This window comes from Triturus cristatus, chromosome 3_2 (genome assembly GCF_964204655.1).
Source record: "Triturus cristatus chromosome 3_2, aTriCri1.1, whole genome shotgun sequence".
NCBI classification, from domain to species: domain Eukaryota; kingdom Metazoa; phylum Chordata; class Amphibia; order Caudata; family Salamandridae; genus Triturus; species Triturus cristatus.
The window spans coordinates 1,183,184,397-1,183,211,782 of NC_140584.1; the positions used below are offsets into that span (position 1 = coordinate 1,183,184,397).

Sequence of the window (27,386 nt, forward strand, 5' to 3'; positions counted from 1 at the left end):
GCAGAGGGCATCTGCACAGTTCTCAGACACTTACTCTTCGTGACTCTGAAGTGCGATCTTGCTATGGCCTGCTTTACCACATTAGGAGTCACAGTGCTCATCCTCCATTTCAAAAGCTTTCGCTGCTCCCAAGGTAGGATTTCCACTGAAATTGAGAGCAAAAAAAAAGTTATCACTGCCGGAAATTATAATTACAAATCGATTAACCGCAGTATCAAAACACAAAATCTGAACGGTATTAAAACAGACAATTAAAAGAGGTTATTCCACAACAATGCTACCATTATCCACCTGCCTGTCCGCAGTTCCTGCCCCAGCTGTTGCACAGATGTCTAGCCAGGATACCACAAAGGTCACATGCATCCCAAAGTACAACTTTATCATTATGGCCAACTATTAAAAAAACCTCTAATTGCTGCCCAGCCACCTTCCGGCTGGATTCATGCCATAATCGTCTTAAGAACGACTACTCGGAATTCGAACAATTACCTAAAAGCATATCCCCAGTACAGCTACTGATGGGAGGGGGCAAACAAGACAAGACTGTAGTACTAGGACAGAAACCCCTGATCATATCATCCCCACAATAGTAAACTATTCTTGGGAGAAGGAGCTCGTTGGATACATTTCATAGTTACTGCAAGCAAATGGTTTTAGGTTTTTGAAAAAATAGACTTGGTCCAAGTGTGTGACAATCACTTCACATAAGTAACCAACAGAGAATGCGAGCAGCACACAAAATATATATTGCTTGGGCTTGTGTCATGGAACGGAGCAGCTTTGCTGTGCTAAACAGAATGGGTACTTCTACTGAATTGAATTTGTGGTTACGATCCATAAAAGCATGGAGAAATGTTCACGATTGAGTAAGGAATGAAAATGTTACTGTGTAAACATCTGTTCGTAGCGTGTAATGCTGTAGATTCACATGCTTAACATGCTCTTATCATGTAGTGATAGGGAAGGACATTTGTAAGGTTTTTTGTTCTAACAAATCACCGAAGGTGCGAGATATGGTGAAACAACTCATTGTGCATTGCGCAGGAGTAGAAACTCCATATTAGATTTTTGCACAGCGGGTGAGAGTATGTATGGCCTGTAGCGGCAAGCGTGTTATATGTAATGTGAATGAAGAAATGGAAAAGATGACAGCTGCAACAAATGTGATTACGGGTAGGAAGGTAGACGCAACACTACACATTGGGAACAGATGCTTACAGGGTACCCTTTTCCATTTGTAGCATGAGTTGTTGTAGGTATACATGCTTAGCATAGACTTCTGAAGCAGTTGGTAGCGTGCGGATGATGCAGATGCTCGAAATAAGGTTCTTAATACCATCTGATCTAGCATTGCGTGGGACACATTAAAAGATCCACACAGCAGTGCATAGTAAAATTCAGTGGAGTGGACTAGTTCCTGCTTTACAAATATGCAGTTATGGGAGGCAAAAAAATCGGTGGCGGTGGTGGACCATGTACTTCTATTTCTTTGACAGTTCTAGAGAAGGCGTCATGGAAGAGGACTCCACCCTCAAAGACTAGTCTTCTCATCCATGGTAGAGGGTCCGGCAGTGGTTGTAGGTGTCTTTGCAGAGAGTGTGCCAGTAACTGGATAGGTGAACTGGCATTTTCCCTGGGCAACTATATCCTGTTGGAATCCCTCAAAAATAAGTGCCCGAATGTCCTCTCTGTAGGCTTCAATGGCTTGTCTTTCTCCTTCGGAGTCAAGGTGTGTTTTGGCACAGACAAAGGCTTGGACATCAACAGGAATTTTTGCACTGGTGCTTGGCTGTCAATGGGGCAATGATGCTCAGAGCCTCTGGAATGGTTCAAGCTCGACAGCGGTTGTGGGCCAGGGGCACTGTGATGCCTGAAACTGGAGGCTGGCTCGGCTCAGAAGATTTGTGCCGGTGCTGACTGGAGCACTAAGGCGGTGATGGTCCATGTGCTGAATTTCCTTAATGTAAGCGCTTAAGCCAGACTCCCTTGGGAGTGGAGCTTTACATGGGGCTTTTTTGAGGGGCCTCGGTTGCATATATGGGCCATCAAAGGTCAAGGGCATACTCACAGCCCTTGTGTGCCCTTGTTGCACAATACGCCTTCAGCAAAGGATCTATGTCCTATATTTGCTGGTCTTCAAACTCACCGGAGGATCTCATCTCAGAATTTAATGGTAGTTGCGCAGACGGGAAACTCAATGGTCCTGCCTCTTGCCGCATGAGGGGGTATTCTTCTCTGAAGATGTCCAGGGTCTCCCAAGAGCCGTATATTTTCTGGTATGCCGAGTACCGATGTCTCAGATCCCGGAGGGATTTCTTGGACATGAAGGCGAAGCACGAAGGACAAAACTTGTTGCCAAGGTTGGGGTACAGACACACATTACACACCTGGAGGTTGTAGTGTCTTGTGAATCAACAATGAGGGAACCCTTCTTGGTTCTGATGAGCTCCATGGAGCTATGACATAATGAATAGAGTATTGCAGCGAAGGCTACTTAGAATGTGGAGTTTGCAGTTACACGGAGAAGAATAAAGACTTGTATTACCGTGTGTGGCGTAGTCATTGGCAGGTACCCCAGCTGGGAAGACGCTACAGAGGGGATATGCCCATGTCAAGCACCCACACAGAATTCTTCAATGCAGACCGATTGAAGGTGATTTGCAGTTCGAAGGAGAGTGAGGGTCTTCGCTCCTTAGGACGTTGACGACTTATCTTCTGTGGCAATTCAACGTTTATAGCATCAAGAAAATGACACCAGCACCTAGTTGCTACAGACACTCCAGGATCGAACAGGTTACCAAATGAGATCAAGCAATACCAAGCTCCAAACACGATGCCCTCAGAGTGACTCTCTGCACGTCCGTAGACGGTGACTGAAAAAGAAATCTAATTTGTTGTCGGTGCCCATGAGCAATGCACAATAGGAGTCGCCGCGCCATATCTCGGAATCCAAGAGCCTTCTGTAAACAAATACAATTTGCAGACATCTACGTCCACCAAGAATGCATATATACAGCAACATATGCTACAAACATACCTTTTATGGTGTCCAAGCGATTATCTACTTTGCTTGAAGATGGGGGGGGGGGGGGAGGGGAACTGCATAATTTCAAATTGTCACTAAATGAAGATTTTGACAGTAATCATGGAACATTTGTCCTTTCACCAACTTGAATAGTGTTTTAAACGCACATGAGCCTCAGTACCATCAGCAGATAAATTAGTGATCATATTTAAATTATACTTATAAACATCCACAAATCCTGATGAAGGCCATAGAATTTTCTCACAGGTCAAAAAGAGTTGACATTGTTTCTTATTATAAATTTGACAAATGTCATTGTTTTGTTTCATAATATGGTATTAAATGAGTAGCTCTGAGCGGTTTGGCTCAATAAATAGAATATGCATGTGTTGAGTTGTTTGAATGCTAATACAGATTTCATGTTTTTGGAATTAATTTCTGGAATGCAGGACAATAAATATGTATTACATTAATATGAATGACCAGGTTTATTTAGAGCTATTCATTTTAGTCTATATTTTTAAACAAGCAACATGACAACATATAATAATGCCAATACTTTTACAAGTCACATTCAGTTTATAACCAATAGTGTAGTTATATAATTATTTTTATTCGAGTTTCATATAGTGCTTGCTAGACCCGAAGGGTATCGGAGCGCTTTACAGGTTATGTGAATACATAAATACATTTGTAAGCGGTACAACAGGAACTCCTAATGTAAAAGTCACAAGACAGTACAGCACTCAATGGCTATATTTAAAAAGAAAAACAGGGTATATGGAGGAGAAAGGCATCGGGGGAGGAAAAAGGTGAATTAACAAGACGCTATGAGGCAATCGAACAGGTAATGTGACTATCTAGAAGGTGTTAATCAATGAGGGGAACGAAGAACCTGGAGGTAGCTGTTGAGGAGTAGAGATTTGATTTCACGTTCGAATGAGGGAAAGGAAGGGTTACAGCAGAGCTCTCTAGGTAGAGGTCCAGATCTTCAGAGCATTACCTGAAAAGGAGCGAGATTGAGATGACCTCTTCTTGAAGTTGGGAGGAATGAGAAGAAGGTCAGAGCTTCTGAGATTACGGGCTCTTCCAGCTCTAGGGATTCTGGTTTCTAAGTATTAGGGGTTTTGTATGAAGCACTTTGTGGGTGATGCCGGAGTCTTGAAAAAGCCTCTGCCTTCAATGGGAAGCCATTTGAGAGTACGGAGGGCAGGAGAGATGTGGTCAAATTTTTTGATGCCTGTGAGGAGTCTGGCAGTTGCGTTAAGAGCAGCTTTTATGGGTGCTAGGTGACATTTAGGGGTTCTAAAAAGAAGCGAATTGCCATAGTCAATGTTTGAGATGACAAGCGATTGCACGACCGTCTTGAGATCATCTGGAGGGATAAACCTCTTTACTTTCTTGAGGTGTCCGAGTGTGCAAAGCGCTCCTTTGGCAGAGTTGTTGATGTGCTCCACCAAGGACATGTTCTTGTCCAGGGTGATACCCAGTGACTTAACAGAGTTAGAGAGAGATAAGGCGGAATTGAGAGAGTCCAGATTTGTGTATCCAATCTAGGATAGGCAAAGGATTTGTTCTGGGGAACAACAGAAGTAGTTCAATCTTTTTGAGTTTCAGTTAAGATGGTTGGTTTGGAGCCAAGATTGTATACTGAGTGTGTAGTTCAGTTTCGAGAGTTCGCCAAGTGATTTGATTTTGCAGTAGAGTTGTAGGTTGTCCGCATATAGGTGGTATTTGACCCCTTCTTGGTTCAAAATGGCGGTGACAGGTTCCATGAAGAGATTAAACACTGGGAAGAGGTTAGAGCCTTGGGGTTTGCCTTGCGTCACAGGAGTTGGGTTGGAGACCGCTGTGGATTTTTATTTGCTGACAGCGTTGTTGCAGATAGGATGTAAACCATTTCAGGACAGTGCCACTGAAACCCAGGCGATATCAGAGCATTTCAAGTAAACCTGTGGGAATTACGGTATCAAAAGCAGCAGATTAGTCGAGTAGAATTAGGAGACAGGCATCACATTCATCCAGGCTTCTGTGAATGTCATCTGAAATATTGAGCATGGTGGTTTCGGAGCTACAACCTTTCCTGAATCCTGATCGTAAAGTGTTGTGGAGGTTGAAATCTTCCATGTATCGGTTTAGTTGCAATAGTACACATTTCTCAAGCGGTTTTGTCCAGGAATGGAAGGTTTGTGAAGGGTCGGAGATTGTTAGAGTCATTAGGGTACATTCCTGGATTTTTGCTAATGGGGGTGACAACCTATTTAGAGTAACTCTGGAACACAGACTGAGGAGAGAGTGTCATTAATGATTTTGGTACAGAGCATGGAGATATGGTTGAGGGTCAGAAGTGTGGACAGTCTGCTTCAAGTTTGCTGTTATTTTGAAGACTTCATTTTCAGTCACAGGTTTGAAGTCTGTCCACTTAGCATTCTTTTTGGGCAGGTGGCGATCCATATTGGTTTCAGGTTTTGCAGGGACACGGTGGTTGATGGTTGAGCCCAGGGAGGAGATTTCGGAAGCAACAGCAGGGTCAGTGACACAGTTGAACAGGGATGACAGATTGGTATCAAGAATAAGAGTAAACTGAATTCTTGCAACTTCGTCAGTGAAGTACTTAGCAATTTTTTCACAGTGTTCAATGGTGACTGGTGTATTAGATTGTGAGGTAGTGATCGTATGATGTTTGATTATGTTGAAGTGCTCCCTGGGTCCGTTCTTCGCACGATCCAGTTGATTGCGAAAGAAAGTGGCTTTTTCTCTAAAGATATGTTTCTTGTATGTTAGCTGTTCAGATCTTAAGAGTGAGAGGCAAGCCAGAAAGGGATTTTGTCACCAGCATCTTTCTGTTTGTCTTAATTGTCTTCTTGCGATGCTGAGGTCAGAGGTGAACCAGGATCTTGATTGAGTTTAAGCGGTGCGACTTGGTCGGGCAAAGAGGTCATGGCTGAGCAATAGTGGGCATTAACGTCATCAACATTGTAAGGAAGGGGTTGTGAGTGTAGTTGGGAGAGGATTATGGCTTCCAGGTCCGTTTAGGGGATGTGTTTGATGTCCCTAGCCCAGTGCATGAGTTTGATAGCGGACGCCTGAAGGAGTCTAGAGGACAATGAGATTGAACAGGATGAGATGGTGGCGAGACCAATCAAAAGGTTTGAGATGCATCTGACAGCGACAAGCTCTGTTCTGGACAGGCCTAGAAAAATGGTACTCGACCTGCAGGTGTAGTGACAAATAATCTACTCAACCTATTTGTAATGTTCTTGACCCATAAACTGATTTCAAATGATGTGATCATTGGCAAATAATTTAATTAATTGGGCCGCCATTTTCTTCATTATCACATACGGGAGCACCTTCAAACGTGCGAGTTCACAATGTCTGCAGTACAAAAAACTCTTTTGCTTAATTTATAGACTAAACTTTTGAGCCATATACACTGCAAATCTAGCCACATTTAGGATACCCATGACTCCCGACTTGCCTCTTAGTTCATTAACAGCATTGTCATCAGGGTGTGGGCAGGAATGTTTCTCAAATCTTGTTTGAAAAATATCACTTTTATTTAACAAATAACTAAAGCATGAGGTGGTAGCACACTCATTTGTAATCAGCAGATTTTTGAATATGCTACTTACCAGTATGCATCTGTTCTTGGCATGTAGGGCTGCTGACATTCATATCTGTGCATAGATCGCCGCCTAGTGTTGGGTCCGGATGTTTGCACGTTGTTGTCCTGGAAGAGTCTTCGAAGTATCCTTGGATAGGTGACTCCTCCCCTGGACTACAGTGCGCATGGGCATCCTCTCCATCCTCAGATTGTTTTTCGCCATTGTGGCAGTGATGGAGTAGATACAGAAAGTGATGACCATGCTTGCAGTAATTCTGAGAGCTGCAGCTGCGACAGGCGCCGGGGAGGAGGGAGGGCGATATGAATGTCAGCAGCCCTACATGCCAAGAACAGATGCATACTGGTAAGTAGCATATTCAGTTCGAGGCATGTGGGCTGCTGAATTCATATCTGTGCATAGAATACATAGCAGTGCCCTCTATTAGCGGCGGCTACCCGTGCCAGCTGCAGCGGTCTGAAAAAGTGTTTTGAGAACAGCCTGTCCTACAGCTGCCTGCTGTTTTGACTGCACATCTACGCAATAGTGTTTTGTAAATGTGTGTGTAGTGGACCATGTGGCTGCTCTGCATATATCATGCAGGGGAATATTTCCTAGGAAGGCCATGGAAGCCCCCAACTTACGTGTTGAGTGGGCTCGTGGTGGAATAGTTAATGTGCGTTTTGCCTTTTGATAACAGATTTGAATACACTTAACTATCCATCTGGCTATCCCTGCTTTGGAGATGGCGTTACCTTTGTGGTGTGGGGCAAAGGCAACGAACAGTTGTTTTGTCTTCCTGAATGGTTTAGTCCTGTCGATGTAGTACATGAGGGCCCTCCGTACATCTAGTGTATGTAGTGCCCTTTCTGCAACAGTTTGTGGGTTTTGGAAGAAAACGGGCAGTTCAATAGTCTGGTTCATGTGGAACTGTGATATTACCTTGGGCATGAACTTGGGGTTGGTACGTAGTACGACCCTGTTAGCGTGAACCTGAATAAATGGCTCTTGAACGGTTAGTGCCTGGAGTTCACTAACTCTTCTGAGGGAAGTGATCGCTACTAGGAAGGCCACTTTCCAGGTAAGGAATTGAATCTCGCATGAGTGTAGAGGTTCAAAGGGTGGACCCATCAGGCGTGTGAGGACCAAGTTGAGGTTCCACATTGGAGCCGGTGGGTGACTAGGTGGAATGACTCGTTTGAGCCCTTCCAAGAATGCTTTGATGGCAGGCACTCTGAATAGAGAGAGGTGCTGCCTGGTTTGCAGATAGGCTGATATTGCGGTCAAATGGACACGTATAGAGGTGTACGCCAGATTGCATCGATATAGGTGTAAGAGATAACAGATGATGTTTTGGATGGATGCGTCCAGCGGGTTGATGTCATTATTTCCGCAATAAATGACGAACCTTTTCCATTTGGCTGCATAGCAAGCTCTGGTAGTGGGTCTCCTGGCCTCCTTGATGATGTCCATACAGTCAGGTGGCAGGTTGAGATAGCCAAACTCTAGGACTTCAGGAGCCAGATCGCCAGATTCAGCTGTTGCGGATCTGGGTGCTGAACCTCTCCATGGTTCTGCGTCAAATGCGCGGGTTTGATCCGCAGCCTTTGATGCGGCACCACGGAAAGTTCGAGGAAGGTGGTGTACCACGGCTGGCGTGCCCACGTGGGAGCAACTAGGACGAGTGTCAGGGAGTGTTGTCGGAGTTTGCGGGCCACTAGCGGTATCAATGGCGCTGGGGGAAAAGCGTACGCAAATCTGCCGGACCAGTTCATCCATATCGCATTGCCCTGCGACTGCGGATGTGGGAATCTGGCGGCGAAGCTTGGGCATTTTGCGTTTTCGCTTGTCGCGAATAGGTCTATCTCCGGATTACCCCACTGCTGAAAGTACGGTTGGAGTACTGATGGGTGTAACTCCCACTCGTGCATTTGGTGGCTGTGTCTGCTGAGCAGATCCGCCATCTGGTTGTCCTTGCCAGGGAGGTGTTCCGCCATGAGGAACACGTTCCTTTGAATGGCCCACTTCCACATGCCCTGAGCCAGATGAGACAACTGTGGAGAGTGTGTGCCTCCCTGTTTCTGTATGTAGTACATTGCGGTCATGTTGTCCGTCCGGATCAACACGACCTTGTTGCATAGATGTACTTTGAACGCCTTCATGGCTAGGAAGATTGCCATCAATTCCAGAAGGTTGATGTGCAACTTCTTTTGTTGTGTTGTCCATAGTCCTTGCACTGTGTAGTGGAGTACATGAGCTCCCCATCCCTGGAGAGACGCGTCCGCTGTCAGTACTATTTGTGGGACAGGCTCTTGGAACGGTCGGCCCTTGCAAAGGTTTTGTGGATTCCACCAATGCAGAGAGTTGTATGCCCGACCGCTCACCAACACTAGGTCCTTTAACTGTCCTTGAGCCTGATTCCACTGACGTGCTAGGCACTCCTGAAGTGGGCGCATATGTAATCTCGCGTGCGGGACTATGAAGATGCAGGAGGCCATCATGCCTATCAACTGCATGAACACTCGCGCTGGAAGTGAGTGATTGGGTTTGAATTTGGAGATCAGCAGTTGTATGCTGTCGATCCTCACTAAATTTGGCTGAGCTGTGGCCGCCAGAGTGTCTATAGTCGCACCTAGGTACTGTTGTACGTGTGCGGGCTGGAGATGGGACTTTGGATAATTCAGTGAGAATCCCAGACTGTGAAGAAGGTGAATGGTGCGGGACATGTGGCTTGCACATTGCTGGGCTGACTTCGCTTGAACGAGCCAGTCGTCTAGGTAGGGGTAGACGTGTATATGCTGCCTCCGTAGATGTGCTGCCACCGTAGCGAGGCACTTCGTGAAAACCCTGGGCGCTGTTGTCACGCCGAAGGGAAGGACTTTGAACTGATAGTGCTGCCCCTGAACAGTGAACCTGAGGTATTTTTTGTGTGAGGGGTGGATGGGTATGTGAAAGTACGCATCCTTGAGGTCCAGTGTGGCTAGGAAGTCTCCCTGCTTGAGAAGCGGAAGGACTTGCTGTAGAGTGAGCATATGAAAGTGCTCTGAAAGAATGTACTGGTTCAGGGGTCTCAGGTCCAATATAGGTCTGAGCGACCCGTCCTTTTTTGGAATTAAGAAGTAGAGGGAGTACACTCCCGCACCCTGCTCGTGGATGGGTACGACCTCTATAGCGCCTTTTAGAAGCATACTTTGCACTTCTTGCTGTAAGAGCGTTAAGTGCTCTGAGGACATAGGACGGCTTCTTGGTGGTATTGTGGGTGGAGTGGAGGTTAACTCCAGACAGTAACCGTATTTTATAATATCTTTGACCCACCTGTCCGTGGTGATGGAATTCCACGTGGACAGGAACCTTTGTAGCCTTCCCCCGACAGGTGTTATGTGGTCGGGAGGAAGGGAGAGGGCGTCACTGCTTGTTCTTGGGGGAGGACCTGGTGTTGCCGTAGCCGCGTCCTCTGCCCTTTGTGCTGGAGCCACGATATCCACCTCGGGTGTTTTTATCATAGGTGGTCTGCGTATTGCCTTTGTTATATGTTTGTTGTGACCCCTGTCCTCTACCTGCTCCCTTGTTTCCGGGGCGACGAAAGGAGCCGCTCCGAAAGGACTGAGTTTGTAGTGCGCCCATGGACTTCGCAGTGTCCGTATCCTTTTTTATCTTTTCGAGGGTGGTGTCAACCTCTGGCCCGAATAAATAGTCGGGGTTGACGGGCTGGTTCAGTATATTGTTTTGTACCTCAGGCTTGAATCCTGAGATCCGTAGCCAGGCATGTCGTCGCAACATGACGCTTGTGTTTATGGCTCTGGCAGCCGTGTCTGCAACATCTAGTGCGCATTTGATGGAAGCGTTCGTTAGTAGCTGTCCTTCTCTGATGAGCATTTCTGCGCCTTCCTTGAACTGGTCAGGGAGATGTTGGAATATTTGCTCAAGTGTGTCATAGTGCGCTCTATCATAGCGAGCAAGGAGCGCCTGAGTGTTGGCTATGCGCCATATGTTGGCAGCTTGGGCGGCAACTCGCTTGCCAGAGGTTTCTAACACCTTGGACTCTTTGTCCGGGGGAGGAGCGTCACCTGTTGTTTGCGAGTGTGCCCTCTTGCGTGCATTCGCTACGACGATGGAGTCGAGTGGTAATTGTCCTCTGATGTAAGTAGGATCCCCAGGTGCTGATCTGTATTTTTTATCAATCCTGGGGTTTATCACTCGTGCCCTGGTGGGTTCTTTGAAAATGTCCTTGGCTGGTTTGAGGACCCCCTTCAACATTGGCAGAGTCTTTACATGTCTTTCGGAGGATGCAAAGGTGTCCATTAGAAAGTCATCTTCGATGGTATCAGAGTGAAGCTGCACCCCATGGTTATTGGCAGCACGTTCGATAAGAGCATTGAACGCTGCAGTATCCTCCGTAGGAGATGTTTTTGCCCCATAGAGTTGTGGATCCTGTGCATCGAGAGGTGCACTGGGGTCTGCAGGGTCGCCCCAAGTTTGATCAGGGTCCTGCTGGTCATCAGGGTCCGTGTCTACATGGTAGGGGACTTGGTCAGCCATGTAGTCCTCCAATGCGTCTGTATCGGAGCGTGTGGGGGAGAACCGGTGTGGATCCTGGTAGGATGAATGGAAGGGTTCATAAAGGAGAGGTTCCGATTCTGCAGGCAACTTCCTTTTTAGTGGGATCCTGAAAGGGTCCAATGGCGGCTCCGAAGTTATCCTTCGGTCCTGGAGAATCATTCTGCCAGTGCCGGCGTCGATGATACGTGCTGGAGACGTCTCAGCAGGTGTGACCGTAGGTTGGGTGACCCGTGTCCTGAGTTGGAACATTTTTGGGATTGTTGACGGAGGCAAGCCGAAGGTAATGTTGGTCGGCACCGAAGAGGCTGCGGGAGCTCCGACCGAACCGGAGCCCGACGTGTCCTGGAGGACAGGTGTGGTTTTGCTGCCTTGCGTCACACCAGGTCGTACTTGGGGCGCCTTCGAGGCTTTGGCACCGGCCAGGCTCGTAGAGGCGGCCGTAGATTTTTTCGGTGCCGGAGGGTCATCGAGTCGGGGTGAAGAGATCACCGTCGAAGTCTTCGATACCTGAGGCTTAGGTGTCGTCGAGGGAGCGATGTGAGACACAGCAGGCGGTACGGCCCTTGGTGTCGTCGGTGCCGGTAGCCGAGCAGGTTTGTCGGTGCCGATGGCTTTTTTCCGTTTGTCGACTCCAACGTCGCCCGCCTCAAGTTCAGCACCGAAGTCCCTCTTGGTGCGGTCGGTGCCGACGCGGTGCGCTGGCGTCGAAGGCCTCGATCCGACCAGCGCTACTTTCAGTTTCGGTGGAACCTGAGCAGCTTTCGGTTTCGGTTTTGTGATAGGGAAACCAGCCTGTTTATGTAGTAATGGCTGCCGCTGAACGTCCGAGGCCGGGCCCGAGGGCGGGGCCGAAGAACTGCGGGATGGGTCTCGGGTAAGGCCCGAAGGCGATCCCTCGACCGGAGCCATAGGCTGTGGCACTGGTGTTTGAACGGTTTGAACAGGTAGGCCTTGTTCATCATTGGAGCTACTTTCTTCGGCCCCGAAGGCCTCCTCGTCGTCTCCTACCTCGGTGTCGTCTTCACCTCTGTGGAAGAGTGACTCGTCTTCCTCGTCCGATCCGGGTTCGTGTTCGGAAACGGGACTGGAGGGCAAGACTTCCAATTCCTCGACGTCCTCGGCCTCGCCGAAGATGTCTGTCGGGGCCGGTGCCGCGTGCTGCGCCTCGAGTCTCGCCGCTCGTCGATTCCGCAGAGTCTTCTTCGAGCGGAACCGGGCACAGGCCATGCATGTTGATTCGTCGTGGTCCGGCGAAAGGCATTTGTTGCACACCGGATGGACGTCGATGTGTGGGTACTTCGCATTGCATACCGGACACCTTTTGAACGGCGTTCTGGATTCCATCGTCGAAGTCGTCGATGGACAGGTAAATGCGAAAGCAGTCGGTGCTGAAAGTTAGTAAACTAACAAATTCTATCGAAACCCGATCGATAAACAGTACCGACGCGAACTAAAGGCCTTTTGGCCTCGAAAAAATATTTTCCTAACTTGAGCTAAGATAGCACATCCGAACCCAATGGCGGAAAAAAACAATCTGAGGATGGAGAGGATGCCCATGCGCACTGTAGTCCAGGGGAGGAGTCACCTATCCAAGGATACTTCGAAGACTCTTCCAGGACAACAACGTGCAAACATCCGGACCCAACACTAGGCGGCGATCTATGCACAGATATGAATTCAGCAGCCCACATGCCTCGAACACATTGAAATGGCCACAAACCTTCCCATTGACATGCAGCTTTACACAAAATAGATCAACCTGTTAAAAATTTTACTCACAATTGCGATTGGGCGAATAGATTTTTGGATGCCTGCTGAAGATTATAGCATCAAAAGTAGAGCCTTTCACGTGGGTCAGGGCATTGCATAGTTGTTTGAAGTCATGGATATCAAGAAAGTTGGTTGAGCTACGGACTGTGGTATCAGCGTTATCGTTCCAGTACAGGTTAAAGTCACCAAGAGAAATGTGATTGGAGTCAGTAAGGGAATGCTGTGTGATGAAGTCAGTCAATTCTTAAGCGAAGATTGTTGACACCAGGGAGGCAGTAGATGGTATTGAGTTTGACCGAAGTGGTGGCTTTAGTCGTGAGTATGACCTCAAGATATTCGAAGGTACGAAAGTTCATGGGCTGTTGAATAATGAGTAGATGTTTCTTTGTGGATGATCGCTATCCCGCCCCCGTTTGTTCTAGTCTGTCCCGGCTAAGGACACAGTAGCCAGGCGGAACGAGCAGGTCTAGTAGTGGGGTGAAGCGTTCACTGAGCCAACTTTCAGTCAGAAATGCAATGTCAACTTTGTCCTCAAGTATTGTTTCGGCTTGGTCGGTGACATGTCTAACTGCTGATTGGCAGTTAATGAGGATGCAGGATAGAGAGCTGGGACTAGTGTTCATAGAGTGTAGAGCCTGGATAGTGGTGTACTGGGTGGCTGGGTGGTGTGCAGGATCGGGGGAAATCAGCTTGTGCCTAAGATAACAGGGATTCTAGAGGGAGGTTTGAGGTCTGTAGGAGAGGTATTGGTGTTGTAGGACTTGCTGAGTGATTCAGCTTCAAAGGGGGATAGGCAATTGAGGGCTCGGGGGCCTGTGGGATTGTCGGCTCAGGGGTAAAGTGGACATGGAGTGTTGGCTGTCCACAGGAGATCTGTTTTGGGGAGAGCAGTTCGCTATTCTCGGGACTGAGTAGGTTGGGAAAAGGGCCAGGTTTGCAAAACTAGATTTTAAATGAGAGGTTTATAGTTAGGGAGTCAAGTTTTTATTCTATTTGACTCAAGCACTGGTTGAGTGTGTCAAGGAGGCGGTCTGTTTTGGGCGGGGTGTGGACAGAAGGAAGGTCTCGAAGTGGGCAGGCGATCCACAGAGGGGGAGGAAGGGGCAGAGTCATTGAGTTGGGAGTAAGGGGTGGTTAGTTTGGGTTGGAAGGGTTGGGCAAGGAGCGTTGAGTTCAAGAGGGGAAGAGTAGTATAAGTACTGGAAGTCAGGCTGGTGCGCTCCGGTCTGGTGAGCATGTTGAGGGGCAGCATGGTAGAGTAATCAATCAGGGTTGGTAAAGTGCAACTACTCACCGGGGGGTTCTCAAGGTGCTGCGGGGAGAGGGGTGGCTCTGTTGTGTGCTGGGGTCATCCGAAGAGCCAGGTTTGAGGTCCTTCCTGAGCGGGGGCAATGTGCGAACTTGCAGGAGGGGGCAGTCATTCCAGGCCTTGGATGCGAGGTAGGAGAAGGACTTTCCTCCCGTTCTGGTCTTGTAGATGCGTTGGACGGTAGCCAGATAGAGATCGGCTGATCGGAGGGGTCTTCAGATGCGTGGAAGGAGAGGTGGTTGTTCAGGTATATGGATCTGGTGTTGTGAGCCTTGTATATGTGGGTAAATAGTTTGAAGGTTACTCTTCTTTCGACTGAGAGCCAGTGGAGGTCGCAGAGGTGTTGGGTGATGTGACTGCAACGGTGGATGACTAGGATCAGTCTGGCTGCGGTGTTCTGGGGCTTGCCAAGGAGTTTCTTGTTGATTCTGTGTGAGAAAGTGCCATCTTTCTTGCATGGTATGCCCCCACTTTTTGCTGAATTGATGAATGTACTTTGAATGAGTGTGCCCTGGACTCCTGCCAATCAGGTGCCCAGGGCCTATGTTCCTTCCCTAAAACAAAACAAACCCAAATTGGCAAACCCCGGCCACATGTCAGCCCCTGGTAAATGGTACCCTAGGTACCCAGGGCCTTGTGACCAGGGAAGGCCTCTAAGGGCTGCAGCACTCCTTGTGCCACCCTTAGAGGCCCTGTACCCTTACACACACACACACACACACACACACACTGCTTTTGCAGGCTGAGTGTTTGGGTGCAAGACAAAAACAAAGTCGACATGGCACACATCCCTGTGTGCCATGCCCATCACCTACACTGTCATGGCATACATCAGTCACGCCTCTAGCTGGGTGCCTTATGCCAATGGTGTGGGCGCAGGAGCCCTGTGCCCCTACAGTACCCAGGTCCATTCCTGAGCACTGTAAGTGCAATGCTGCCATTTAAGAGTACATGGTGCCAAGAGCTCGTCAAACACGAGCTCCACAGCACCATTATGGCAACACTAAAGACTGAGAAGTTTGGTATCAAACTTCTCAGCACATTGAACCCACACTGATGCCAGTGTGGGATTTAATGTACCCAGCACCCCAGAGGGCATCTTAGAGGTTCCCCCTTAAACCTAACCTACAATCCACGTCTGCTCTGAGGCAGCCTAGGCTGCCACCCAGCAGACATGTTGCTGGACCCCTGGGTAGGAGAGCCCCTGCTCTCCTGGGCCTGCAACAATGCACATCCTGGGCGAGGTGCTAAATCTCCTCCCCCAGGATGGGCAGGGGGAAGCTTCAAAGGCATGCCGCCTCTGTGAGATTCCCCAGGCCCCTGCAACCCCCCACTCTGGCGGGAAGCTTTGGCCGGAAACCCCAAATAAGGACAGGGGATGTGCCAGCCTGCCAACCCCACCCCTCAGGTGGGGGAGGCGAGGTGAAGCACATCTCCGGGCTCTCGCCATCTTGAAGATGGGGAGCCCTACCCTATCAGGACTAGGCTACTGCCCCCCTCCCACAGGAGAGAGGCAGGATAGGGGGTGTACCCACCCCAGGACAGGGACCCATTGGTCCCTGCCCTTCACCTACCTGTAACGCCCCTAAATCTAGTATTTAGGGGCACCCTGAACCTTCCTTCCCCAGATTCAAAACTACGAAGAGCAAGAAGAAAGAAGACCTGCCCTGCAGCTGCTGAAAAGAGGAAGACACCAACTGCTTTGGCCCCAGCCCTACCGGCCTGTCGACCCTCGAACCTGCTCCTGCTCCAACCCGGCATCTCTTGTGGCTAGCAACCTCACCAACCCCGGAGGACCTGGCTACCTTTTGGCTCTAAGCCCCTGGGACTCCCATGAGTAAAGGCTCTACTCAAAACCTATCTCTAATCCCTGGCAGCAGCCCGGAACCGCGAACCCAGCACACTTTGCACCAACCAAGCCTGGCCAGTGCCGGAGTGAACAAAGACCCTGAGGACGACCCCACGGCGACTGTAACCCCGAGTCCGGCACCCAAGGACCTCCCTCGACACTCCTGAAGAAGCCTGCAGCCTCAGAACAAGGTGCCCCCCCAACCGCGATCAACAGAGGGTAAAATTTCCCGACATCAAAAGGCACCCCTGCACGCGGCGCCCCACGGCCCCCTGTGCCCAATCCCGGGGTACCTACCTATCCTCCAACTGCCCAACTTACCTCTCGAAGTGGTGGTGGCACCTGAAGAGTCCTCGTCCCCGAGCTTGCAGTCTTTTTCTAAACCGGAGATTTCCCATTGAAATCAATTGAGCGCCCTAAGGCTCAAAAGCACTCTGCACCCAGCCGCCCGAGTGGCCCTGGCAGTGAAAACTCTACACCTACCTACTTCCCCACTTGCCCTGAGTAAGTGACCAGGAGCCCAGCTCCCACAGCCGCGTGGCTTGCCAGTCAGCAGCCACCTACCAAGGCCCCCCTCCTATCCCTCATAGGATAACATTGGGCCTAACTCTCTCTACACCCGGCCGACCTAGAGCCGCTGAGGGTGAACCAACTGTACCTACCTGACCCTGGGGGACCCCTGAGTCTATGCCCAGAACCTCAACTCTGCCAGTCTAGTACTTGCCCTTAAACCACAAACTCTATTTTCCTCATAGGGTAACATTGACTGGCTTTTTCATGAAATTTTTTCTAAGTGTGGACTTTTCAAATCTTAAAATATTCACTAAAAATCCGCCGAGTAACGAAAACGAAATTACTCACCTGCTCTTAGGCGAGCTCCCAGTGCTGGATCTTGGTGCCCAGTACTGACTCTGAAAAATACTTACAACTGTACTTACCCTTAACTCAATTTTCTTCCATAGGAAACCATTGGCTGTTTTTCTGTGAAATTTCTTCTAAGTGTTGATTTCTGCAATCTTTAAATATTCTTCAAAAATCGTATAATATCTGAAAACGTAATTACTTACCTGTTTTGGATAAAGGTCCCAGTACTGAGTCTAGGCACCCAGTACTGGATTACAAAAGTAACGGGAACATACTGTACCTGTAACCTGAATTTTCCTCCATAGGGAAACATTGACTGTTTTCTTTGAAATATTTTCTAAGTGTCAACTTTTAAAATAGCTAAATATTGTTTAAAAATCATTACAGTAATTAAGTCGACTTTCATCACTTGATTCTGAGTACTGACCCAGGACTGAATCTAGGATCCAGTCCTGGAATTCCAAAAGTAATCTAAAAAGTAATCTGTTGCAACTAACTTGAATTTACCATTGAGCTCAATGCATTGTTGTGTTTAAAAATAGAGTTGCCTACTGCAAGCACTTGTAACTGTTTACAAAAGTCTATTGCATATTGCAAAAGTATTTATATGAAACATCTCTTGCTGAGAAAGTATATTTTAAATCCAAGTGTTGGTTCTAAAATAAAACCAGCATATATTTTTTATATATAAACCATTGGCCTGGAGTTCAGTTATTGAGTGTGTGAGACCATTTGCTGACTGAGTGTGTACAACAAATGCTTTACACTGTCCTCTGATACTGCCTTACTGCTCGACCAAGGTACCACTTTAGAGAGTAAGGTTATATCTAACTTTAACCTCTATCAAACCCTGGGGGACTGTGGACTCTGTACACCCTGTACCTATTAAGGAACAGTATATACAGAGCCACCTTCTCACGTTGGTGGATCAGCGGTGGGATACAAACTTGCATTTGTTGGACTACTTGGTTACCATCTGATCACACGACAGAACTCTTAAAAATTGCCTTTAGAATTCTGATTGGTCTTTTCCAAAATTACTAAAAAAGTCTTGCTAGGGCCTTGCTTAAGTCCCATTAGAATTTTAGAAAAATAAAAGTCACTATAGTCAGGGTAGAGGATTAGAACTGTCAGGTTAGAATGTCTCAAACAAACCCAGCTGTTAGTGACAATAATAACATGGACCTGGTGGAGGAGCTCGACCTCACACCTTACTTACACTTGTCTTTCAAGGAATTGAGGTCCTTATGCAAACTCAAAAATTTACCAATGGGCCTGCATCCAACCAAACTAGGGCTCCAGGAGCTCTTGGCTGAGTATGCTAAGGACCACCCATCTGAAGATGGTGATGGCCAGTCAGATGAGGAAAGGGATGCAGAGGAGGTTGACAATAACCCCCCATACTATTCCCTAGGGAAGAGAGGGCACCCATACCCTCCAATCCAAGGATTAGCATCTGGGCACCTAGAGACTACACAGGTGGCTCTGGTACCAGAGAGAACACTGGGGGACCCACCAGTGAAGATGACAGCCTTGTGAGGCTGGCCAAAAGACTAGAGCTAGAGTCCAGGCACCTGGCTCTAGAAAAAGAAAGGAGAGAGATGGGTGTAGCACCCATCAATGGTGGCAGCAATAATAAAAATAAGGATAGGGACGAAACTTCTGACCTTAAAATCCCCAAAGGGATTGTCCCTAAATTTGAGGAAGGTGATGATATCACCAAATGGTTCACAGCCTTTGAGAGGGCTTGTGATATCAGAAAAGTAAGGAAACCTCTCTGGGGGGCACTCCTGTGGGAACTGTTCTCTGGTAACTGCAGAGACAGGCTTCTGACCCTTTCTGGGTCAGAAGCAGGATTCTATGACCTCATGAAGAAAGCTCTGATTGAGGGATTTGGATTCACCACTGAGGAGTATAGAATTAGATTCAGGGGGGCTCACAAAACCCAGACCCAGTCTCAGTGAAGACACTGGATGGTTGGTTAGCTGGACATGGTGTGCAGGATTTTACTGGATTGTATAATTTATTTATGAAGGAACATATATTGAGTAACTGCACAAATGAAAAGTTGCATCAGCATTTGGTAAACCTAGGTCTAATTTCTCCCCAAGAATTGGGAAAGAAGGCAGACCACTGGGTCAAGACTAGGGTGACAAAGACAGCCACTGGGGGTGACCAAAAGAAAGTGGTCCCAAAACCTCCCCAGGGGAAAGGTGGTGAGAATCCCCAAGATAAAAAGTCTGAGTCTTCCAAAGGGCCCCAAAAACCTGTTCAGGTGGGTGGGACCCAAACTACTCCCTATGTGCCCCAACCATATAGGGGGAAGGCAGCATTTCGGTAGTCCAGTCTGCTGCAGATGAGCGTGTGTGACAGTTTTTCTGGACTCGGATAGGCTCCATCTGAACGTCTTTCTAAGCATGCAGAGGATGTTGAAGCAGGTTCAGGATAAGGCATTGATCTGGCGGTTCATTGTGAGTGATGAATCTAGTATGATTAAGAGGTTTCATGCGTGATCCGTTGCGGTGGGGGGGATTTCCGGGAGCAGAGGGCCACCAGGAGTCGTTCCATACGGAGGGGGTGGAGCCAAGAAAGAGGACTTCTGTTTTCTTAGAGTTGAGTTTCAGGCAGCTTTTCTTCATCCACGTGGCGACGGATTTCATCCCTTCTTGGAAGTTGTATTTGGTGATGTTGGGTTCGGTGGTGAGGAAGAGGATAAGCTGGGTGTCGTCAGCATAAGAGATGTTGAGCCTGTGGTTCCTGACGATGGAGTGATCAAGCGTAAACGGTAAAGGTTGGTGTGATGTTGGATGGACACTCCATGTACTACGACGTGCAGGTGAGGTGGGAGCAGCGGTGGTTTGAGAGGTAGAGCAGTCCTGGGGTGAAGTGAGTTGGGGACTGAGTCAAGGAAGGCGGGGAGGGTTGGTGATAGAAACAACTTGTGTTAGTGAGGCAAGGAGTGACGGGAAGTGTTGTTAAAAAACGGTAAGGTGTTGGTCGGACGCTTGGATTAATATGATCCCAATTCTGTAGATAGCAATGGAGATCTCTACTCTAAAGATCTAGGAGGAGGGGCGTTTGTGAGTTTGATTCCATGAGGAATTTCAGGTGATTTTGTGTTATGTATGAGGAGTAGAAAGGTGTGTCTCCATGTAGAAGGGTATTTGGAGTAAACAATGAGGTCAATTTTCTGGTTACCGTTGTTGGCCCTGTAGTAGGTATCTGCTATTAGCCTTTCAGGGACTTGTTTGAGAAGGTTGTCTTTGAATTTTTTCCTGGAATTAATAGAGAGATTTTTGGGGGGTACTTTACGCTCCAAGAGTTCGGCCCAAATCTCCCAAGAGCAGAGTTGGGGGGGGGGGGGCGGGGGGGGATTGTGGAGGGGGCAAGACATCATGGAAATCATCTGCAGTCTCATACCAGTCAGGATGAGGTGAAAGTTGTGTATTACAGTTACTGCATAGGTATGGGTGAGTGCTCAGGTGGCCCAAGGGACAGTGTGGTTGAGAGGAGACGAGAGAACTTCAAATAAATGGTATTACCTTAGTTAGGTGGAGGACAAGATTAGGGGCATTGGGGCTTGGAAGGCCATTAGAAGGTGCTGAGAGCACATTTGTTACCATCAGAGAATTTATGTACAACACAAGGCTTCTGTTTACAAAGTAATTTGAAGAGACAAGATATTATGGGATAGTCACGGTCTTGCCAACCTTGTTGGGGTGAGTGAAATAAATTACAATGTAAGCATCCAGCACTATGCAAAAGATGGGAGTATAGGCAGTTTGGAGGAAGCGTAGTGTGATTCTAATGTTCCTTGTCTTTTAATCTAAGTATGAGCCAACGTGAGACAGAGGGGGTGGGGAAATACAGCATCAATCAACAGGGTCCCATTGGTAAGTTGTAGGGTGAGGGAGGAAACAAGAAACCAGTGATGGAACCCAGGGGGCTGATTATCAGGTCACACTCCGAGTCGAAGGCTAAGAGGCAGTCAAGGAGCTCAGGGATGCATCTGTGGCCAAGGACTCGGGATCGGTGTCTTCACTGTGTGGGGTTTGCCCATACATGAGGAAAAAAAAAAAACATCGGCACCAGGTGAGTTATCCGGCAGGGCTGGGGGGAGGGAGAGTTGCACTACCGCATATAGGAAGCCGATAAGGATGGCTCATAAAATGTCAAGGTGAGGGCACATACCACCACAGATGTACAGCGCACGACCCGGTTGTAGCAGTGTGCGCAGAGTGAAGCGCTAGACACTAGGGGCCAGCGGCTGCAAATTGTGTAGGGCAGGAGCAGTAACAGGCTGTCCTCCGAGACAACACATAGGTCTGCAGCCCAGTGCAGACGATTATGGGATGGCCAACGCCCCGCCAGAGATGCAGGTCGCAGTCTGATTCCTACAGACCATATGTCGTGGTGCACTACTGCAGCAACTCTCTAGAAGATCTGTGCAGCAGATGGGAGGGGGTCGAGGTCCCCAGCAACTCTGGAGCCGTGACATCTCCCAGATGAGCGTGACACTGGAAGGGGAGATCGGGGTCATAGGCACCAGCAACTCAGGAGCCGCGAGTTCTCGCCCAGATGAGCACAGCAGTGGAAAGTGAGATCAGGGTCAGAAGTGCCAGCAGCTCGTTAGCCCCAAGTTCTGGGAATTACCACTGCAATGACGAGTCTATACCTCAAAGATGGCGGACTTCGTCTTCACCACCAGAAGCAGAGTCAGGGCTCCGGTTGGCGGAAGGTATGCTGGGAGGCACTGGAGCCCGAAGGAACCCCGCTAGTCAGTGAGCTGTAGAGAGGATGACAAGCAGATCGGTCCAACTCGTAGATAGGGTCCCTGTGGCAAGAGTGGACTGGAGATCCGATGATGACCATGACTATCCCAGTGCTTTGTGGCAGGAATCCTGGGGTTCTGGACAATCCAGGTACCTCTAGTCACTGCAGCCTCTAGATCACGAGTCGTTTGGACTCAGAAAGGGTAGGCTAAATCTGGAAAGTAATCAAAAAGCCAGGGAGCCTTCCTAGTGGCGCAACCCTCCGGCTGCTATTTTCTCAGTCTTCCTATAATTATTAGATTCATTCTTGACCACTCCTCCTCTCTCCTTGACCACTTTATGTGTAGCATTGCATACAGTTTAGACTAATTAATGGTATTGCTTTGGGAGAATGGGTCCTTAATTTTGTTGGGCACACAACACACTTCTATTTACTGTTGGGGCCCAGGTTTTAACGGAGGAAACAAGACGATGGACTAATGCTAGACTAGAAATATCAGGTGTATGGTACAATATAAAACCTCTTATTTCCTATGTCCACAATGAATATATTACATATAAAATGACTCAAAGCCAGGAGGAGCCAGCATAAAGTAAGCAAGAGCATAGTGGTTAACAAATTGCTGCCTGAAACATAAAACAAAAGCAAGCAGTGATCACCCACTACCTTACAGTAGCAGAAGGTAAACTGATGTGATGTCACACAGGACTGTAAACACAGCCAGTCCTGTGGTATAGAGGCCATTGGTGGAAACTGCAGAACGCCAATGACTTACCAGTCTCATTCCGGGTCCCAAAGTACAGCGTTGGAGTGACATTAGGGAACATACTTTGAAAGAAGGCTGGCTTGCAAACCTTCTCATGCACGTCCGGTGCCTCTTCCATACATTTTCTGGAAATAGATAAAACATAATTATGAAACATGTGTGAAAGCAATGTATCAGAAAAGAGGAATGACTCAAACCTCTTTTGAAGTAGGTTTTGTGTCTTGCAATAGTTTATCATGGACTAATGCAACCCATTTTTTATCATGCTGCCATTTTAACCGAGTATGCACAATATGCTGGAATTATTGGACCTTACATGGCCTGGTCCTGCCAAAGAAACAAGAAAAATAACAATAGCGTTCTTCTTCGAGAAGACTGAAAATGGAAACATAGAAGTGGCCACTCTGGTAAGAGGATGTCGGGGTGACAGATTTGGAAAAGAGGACCATACAAAATCGGAATTACACCTCTTGCAATACTGACCTGGAGATAAGTAACATGGATGCAGAGGAAGGTATGCCTGCGACTGAGGAGTCCGATTCATCTAAATAGAGAGAAAGGTGCCATGAGATCAAACGTGAGAATAGTTAAAGAAAAAGTAACACCCACCACTTAATAACAAACATTCAATGAGCTCATACAGCATACCGAACGGCCCAGAAAGCATGACATTGGAGCAACACATGCGGACTGTGAGTTGAAATACTATTACAGTGGCTGTGGTACAGTTGTTAGCCCCAGGTATAAATGAATATAAGACTCTGACTGGGTTCACACAAAACCGATGGTTTTTATTAAGACAGACTGGGGATGAACTCTTAAGCAAGTGGACTTTGCAATCAGTTTGAACACAATTTTTGCAATATACAAATATACATGCAAACTAGGGCAGAGACATACAAGTATCGTAGCTATGAGGGACAATGGTCACAGTCAAGTGTAATGTGACAAACTCTTCCAGCTTTGGAAAAAGGCTGCATAAGTATAAGGACATTGCTGTGCAACAACAAGAGTAGCAAAATGCTAGGATCAAACTAAGGGGGCAAGCCTTTGCAATGCATTTATAGGAGAGCTATTAAATGATCAGTCAGGAGCTCTCCTTTCACAAAACATTCTAAGTGGATTCAAATGCCTTAACTGAAGCAAGCATAAACAAACTTCCAATTGCATCAGAACTAGATCTCAAAAGGTGTTGCCCCCTGTGACGACTTCATTAGGCAACATGCGTTACATATGTATGCAAATAATCTCTCTAGCATAAACCTAGCTAGAGTGCAAGAGTGTTGAACATGAGATGGTGCCCTGAGATAAGATCTGGAATCAATTAAAATGGTAACTTTGTTCAAGAGTCGCACAGCATGTAAAAATGTAGTGATTTCTGAAGAGGAGGGTCTTTGGATATTTTATATCTTGCAGGAATGTTGGAGCTGGGTTAGTGTTATAAGAATGTTGTTTCAGAACCTGTGAACAGATGGATATGGTATATATGTCACCATGCAGAGTACTGTACTTTTAGCCCATACTTGCTGTTCCTTGACAGTAATGGAGTATTCTTCTGGATCAGGAGGAGGACTTATAAATATCACGTATTGTCCCTTCTGGGCATTCCCTTTATTGAGTTACATGTGCCAATATATCAACAAAAGTGCATACATGATTAACAGAATACATTAATGAGTTAATATTATTCTGCTCTGCAATGTGATAATCAAGTCTGCCAGATTATATTTTCAACATTTAATCTAAACACCTACCGTTCTGCCCCATGTTATTTTTTGATGATCTTTGAAGGGTTTCTAGAAGGTTGATAGCTAAAATGTATGTTTTATTATTGTTAAAAAGAACACAGTCTTCCAAGAGTGAATAGAAGTGGAAGGGAATCAGGTCAAGTGTTCGTACCCACATGCATCTTCTTTAAAGGAATGTAATAGGCTTCCTCTGAGTCAGATTTGCGTTTGAATGGCAATTTGTCCAGTTTTTGGATTGATGTACAGTTCCTTTTGTTTCAGGTCCTGTTTTGGAGGTGGGACATGGAAACGGGGCTCCTTCGATGGTATCGGAGCATCTTTATTTTTCGGCTCAGAAGATTTCAGAGCCGGTGTCTTGGGGGCAGAGGATATCCGGATCTGATAGACTAATTCGTCATCGAAGGAGGTGGGCCAGAGATGGGTTTTGGCTTCGACCCCGAAGGTTTCGGCTCTGTGCCAGAGTGTGGACGACTCGAGCCGAGCCGGAGGCTTTGACATATGTTTTGGTGCAGAGCCCGGAGGCGAGGCATTGGAAACATGTTCTCAGTGCCGACCATGGCCCGAAGGCAGAGGTGGATCCGGAGCCTTTTTATTCCGCTGAGTTTGACTTTGAGGCAGAGGAGGATCGATACTCCAGATTCGCTGACCTTGCTGAATATCTTTGTCCACATCGGAGCCGGACTCAAGAGACAGAAACAGGGTCCTTTTGTTCTTCCTCGGCCCCTACGGTATAGCCGGTTTCTTGTTCGAAATCTTCTCCGAAGAGGTCCGGAATGGAGCCAGTGTTCTGACTCTGCTCGTCGCGAAATCGATCCCGACGGTCGCGGAGCGTTTTCTTCGAGCGGAAAGATTTACACGCGTTGCACTCTTGTTCGTTGTGCTGCAGACATCAGCACAGGTTGCACACTTCGTCAGAGTTGGTGCGCGGGAACATCGCATGGCACAGAGGGCAGAATTTGAATGGAGTCCATTCCATCGACTGCAAGGCGGACCAACACAGGAAGGCCTGACAACCTTCCACGAGTTTCCCGATCGAAAAGTGTTTTTTGTATTAAATACGATACGCAGAGAAAGGGAAATACGCGATCGAAAACAATACTGTCGAGGGTAAGTGGATTGCACACCGAGGGGAACCCATGAAACAGTATCGAACCTTAGCGCAGCAATACACGTCTGAACCTGATGGCGGAATTTTTTTTAACAATGGAGTCGATGCCCATGCACACTATCACCGAAAGGAGAAGTCGCCTACCTCGTGACTGGAAAGACTTCTCGAAGAAAAACAACTTGCAAACATCCGGACCCAACACTATATGGCAGGAGTATGCAAAGCATGTGATCTACAGCTCACATGTCTCAAACCCTTAGTTTTCAGAGCTCATTCAGCTAGGGGTTCTATAGTGTTGTTGGCTTTCTATCGGAGAGGAAGACTGGAGGAGATTATCAAAGCAGCAAGCAGCAGATTCAAGACATTTTATTTTACGCTGGTAGAGGGAATGACTTCTCGGGTGGTGAGTAAGCTTTAAACAAGCATAATCTTGGCCCCCAGTCCTGACACCGAATTAAAGGATTTCCAAGTAAACATCACAGAACGTTTCAGTTCGTTTAAGGACACAGAGGCAAGGATTATTCCACCCGACTGTGGCTGACACAAGGTCCTCCATCGAATATTGTTCATAATGTATAGATATCAGGTTTTCCTTATGTTATCGTGAAATTGGTACACTTAATTGCATTGCCCAAATTTTATTTCTAGAGGATTTAATAAAATACCAGTGCATCATCTCGGATGGGAGTGTTTTTTCTCATCCATCTTCAGAACATATGCAGGAATGACTGCCGTTGGAAGTTTCATAAGTGCAGCAGGTCGCAAGAAGAAAAAAAGGTTGTATGGTGTCAGGAGCATGATTAGAAAGGTCAAAGCGGTTTTGAAATGGGGCAAGCCTCATGGAGTTTGCAGCTTTGTTGCTTGTAATGAATGTTTTTTTATACAATTTTGCTTTTAAAGGAAACATTCACTTTGTATACTACTGATTAACCGAAAATAAGGAGTTGAGAACATAATCCTCGCTTTTGTGTCCATAATAGAATTGAAAATGTTATTTTTGCTCACTGGGAGAAGTTGTATTCTGCAGGCCCAAATGCCCTTCTGTGTACTTTTTATTCACAGTTTTTTTCCCTTGCTTGGTTTCCTGTTATCAAACGCCCCTAGGGTTGCAAACTTGATGCTGCATCCAAACACCCTTATGGGTGAATAGTTGCGCTTTACAAGTCACTGATTGACTGATGTCTACTATTATGATGTATGCTACTTCTTTTCCTTCAAATAGTTTAATATTGAGAACTCAAACATTGTTCTATGCACTTCAATTGACTGCCCCATAATGTGTCCCAATGAGCAGACTGAACATGTAGATACTTAATTTTTAGTTTCTGCATACATAAATAAGCCCATACTAAATCACCTGCTTTTCTATAATGTACACCAGCCACCAGCATGTGCCCTAAGTGTAGATAGGATAGGAAAGGGTTGGCTCTTGGAAGGAATAGCTTAGTGTAACTAGAATATGAACAGCCTGTGAAAGTAAATCGAAGCACAGACAGAAGAGCCCAGCAACTCTTACAAAGGTGAACGAGAGAGATCTGAAACGCATTGGAGGATTCAATCAAAGCGGACAGACATTTCACCTGCTAAAACATTTTCCCACATTGAGAGATGTGCTCTCATTCGATACAGACTGAGCACTAACCGTCAACTTCGTCCTCTGGCAAACTAGAGCAGTCGTCCAAGCCATCTGCAAGCTCCTCTTCTATGTCATCAGCCCGGGTATCATCTAGCTGCTGTACATCTCCGGCAGGACTGTGGGAGTTAAAGAGTTCACTGAGAAAACATTTCACTAAAGGCAAACCCCATTCTATGCACAACAAGACTTCACTCAATATCACCAATGTATATACATATTTGTTTTACATAGGTTTCCAAGGAACCCAAAATAATACTGGATTAAATCACAACCAGTTATATCCATGATAAGTCAATCAAGAGACAACTATAAGCAACAGTTAATGCATTCAAAAATTAAAAGGACAAATCAATGTGAACAATAAATTATAGGT

At 47.1% G+C, this 27,386-nt stretch overlaps 1 protein-coding gene across 7 annotated transcripts in view; it reads right to left on the bottom strand.

The window, feature by feature from the left end:
• Positions 1-27,386, bottom strand: part of TTLL4 (tubulin tyrosine ligase like 4) — a 525,559-nt gene that overhangs the window by 296,417 nt on the left and 201,756 nt on the right. For all 7 annotated transcript variants that reach the window (XM_085650094.1, XM_085650089.1, XM_085650090.1 and 4 more), the window contains 4 exons: positions 27,020-27,129; positions 23,005-23,065; positions 22,531-22,646; positions 35-145 (listed from right to left, as the gene is read on the bottom strand). In XM_085650094.1, the coding sequence (XP_085506220.1) occupies positions 35-145; positions 22,531-22,646; positions 23,005-23,065; positions 27,020-27,129 (398 nt within the window). The remainder of the gene's footprint in view (positions 1-34; positions 146-22,530; positions 22,647-23,004; positions 23,066-27,019; positions 27,130-27,386) is intronic.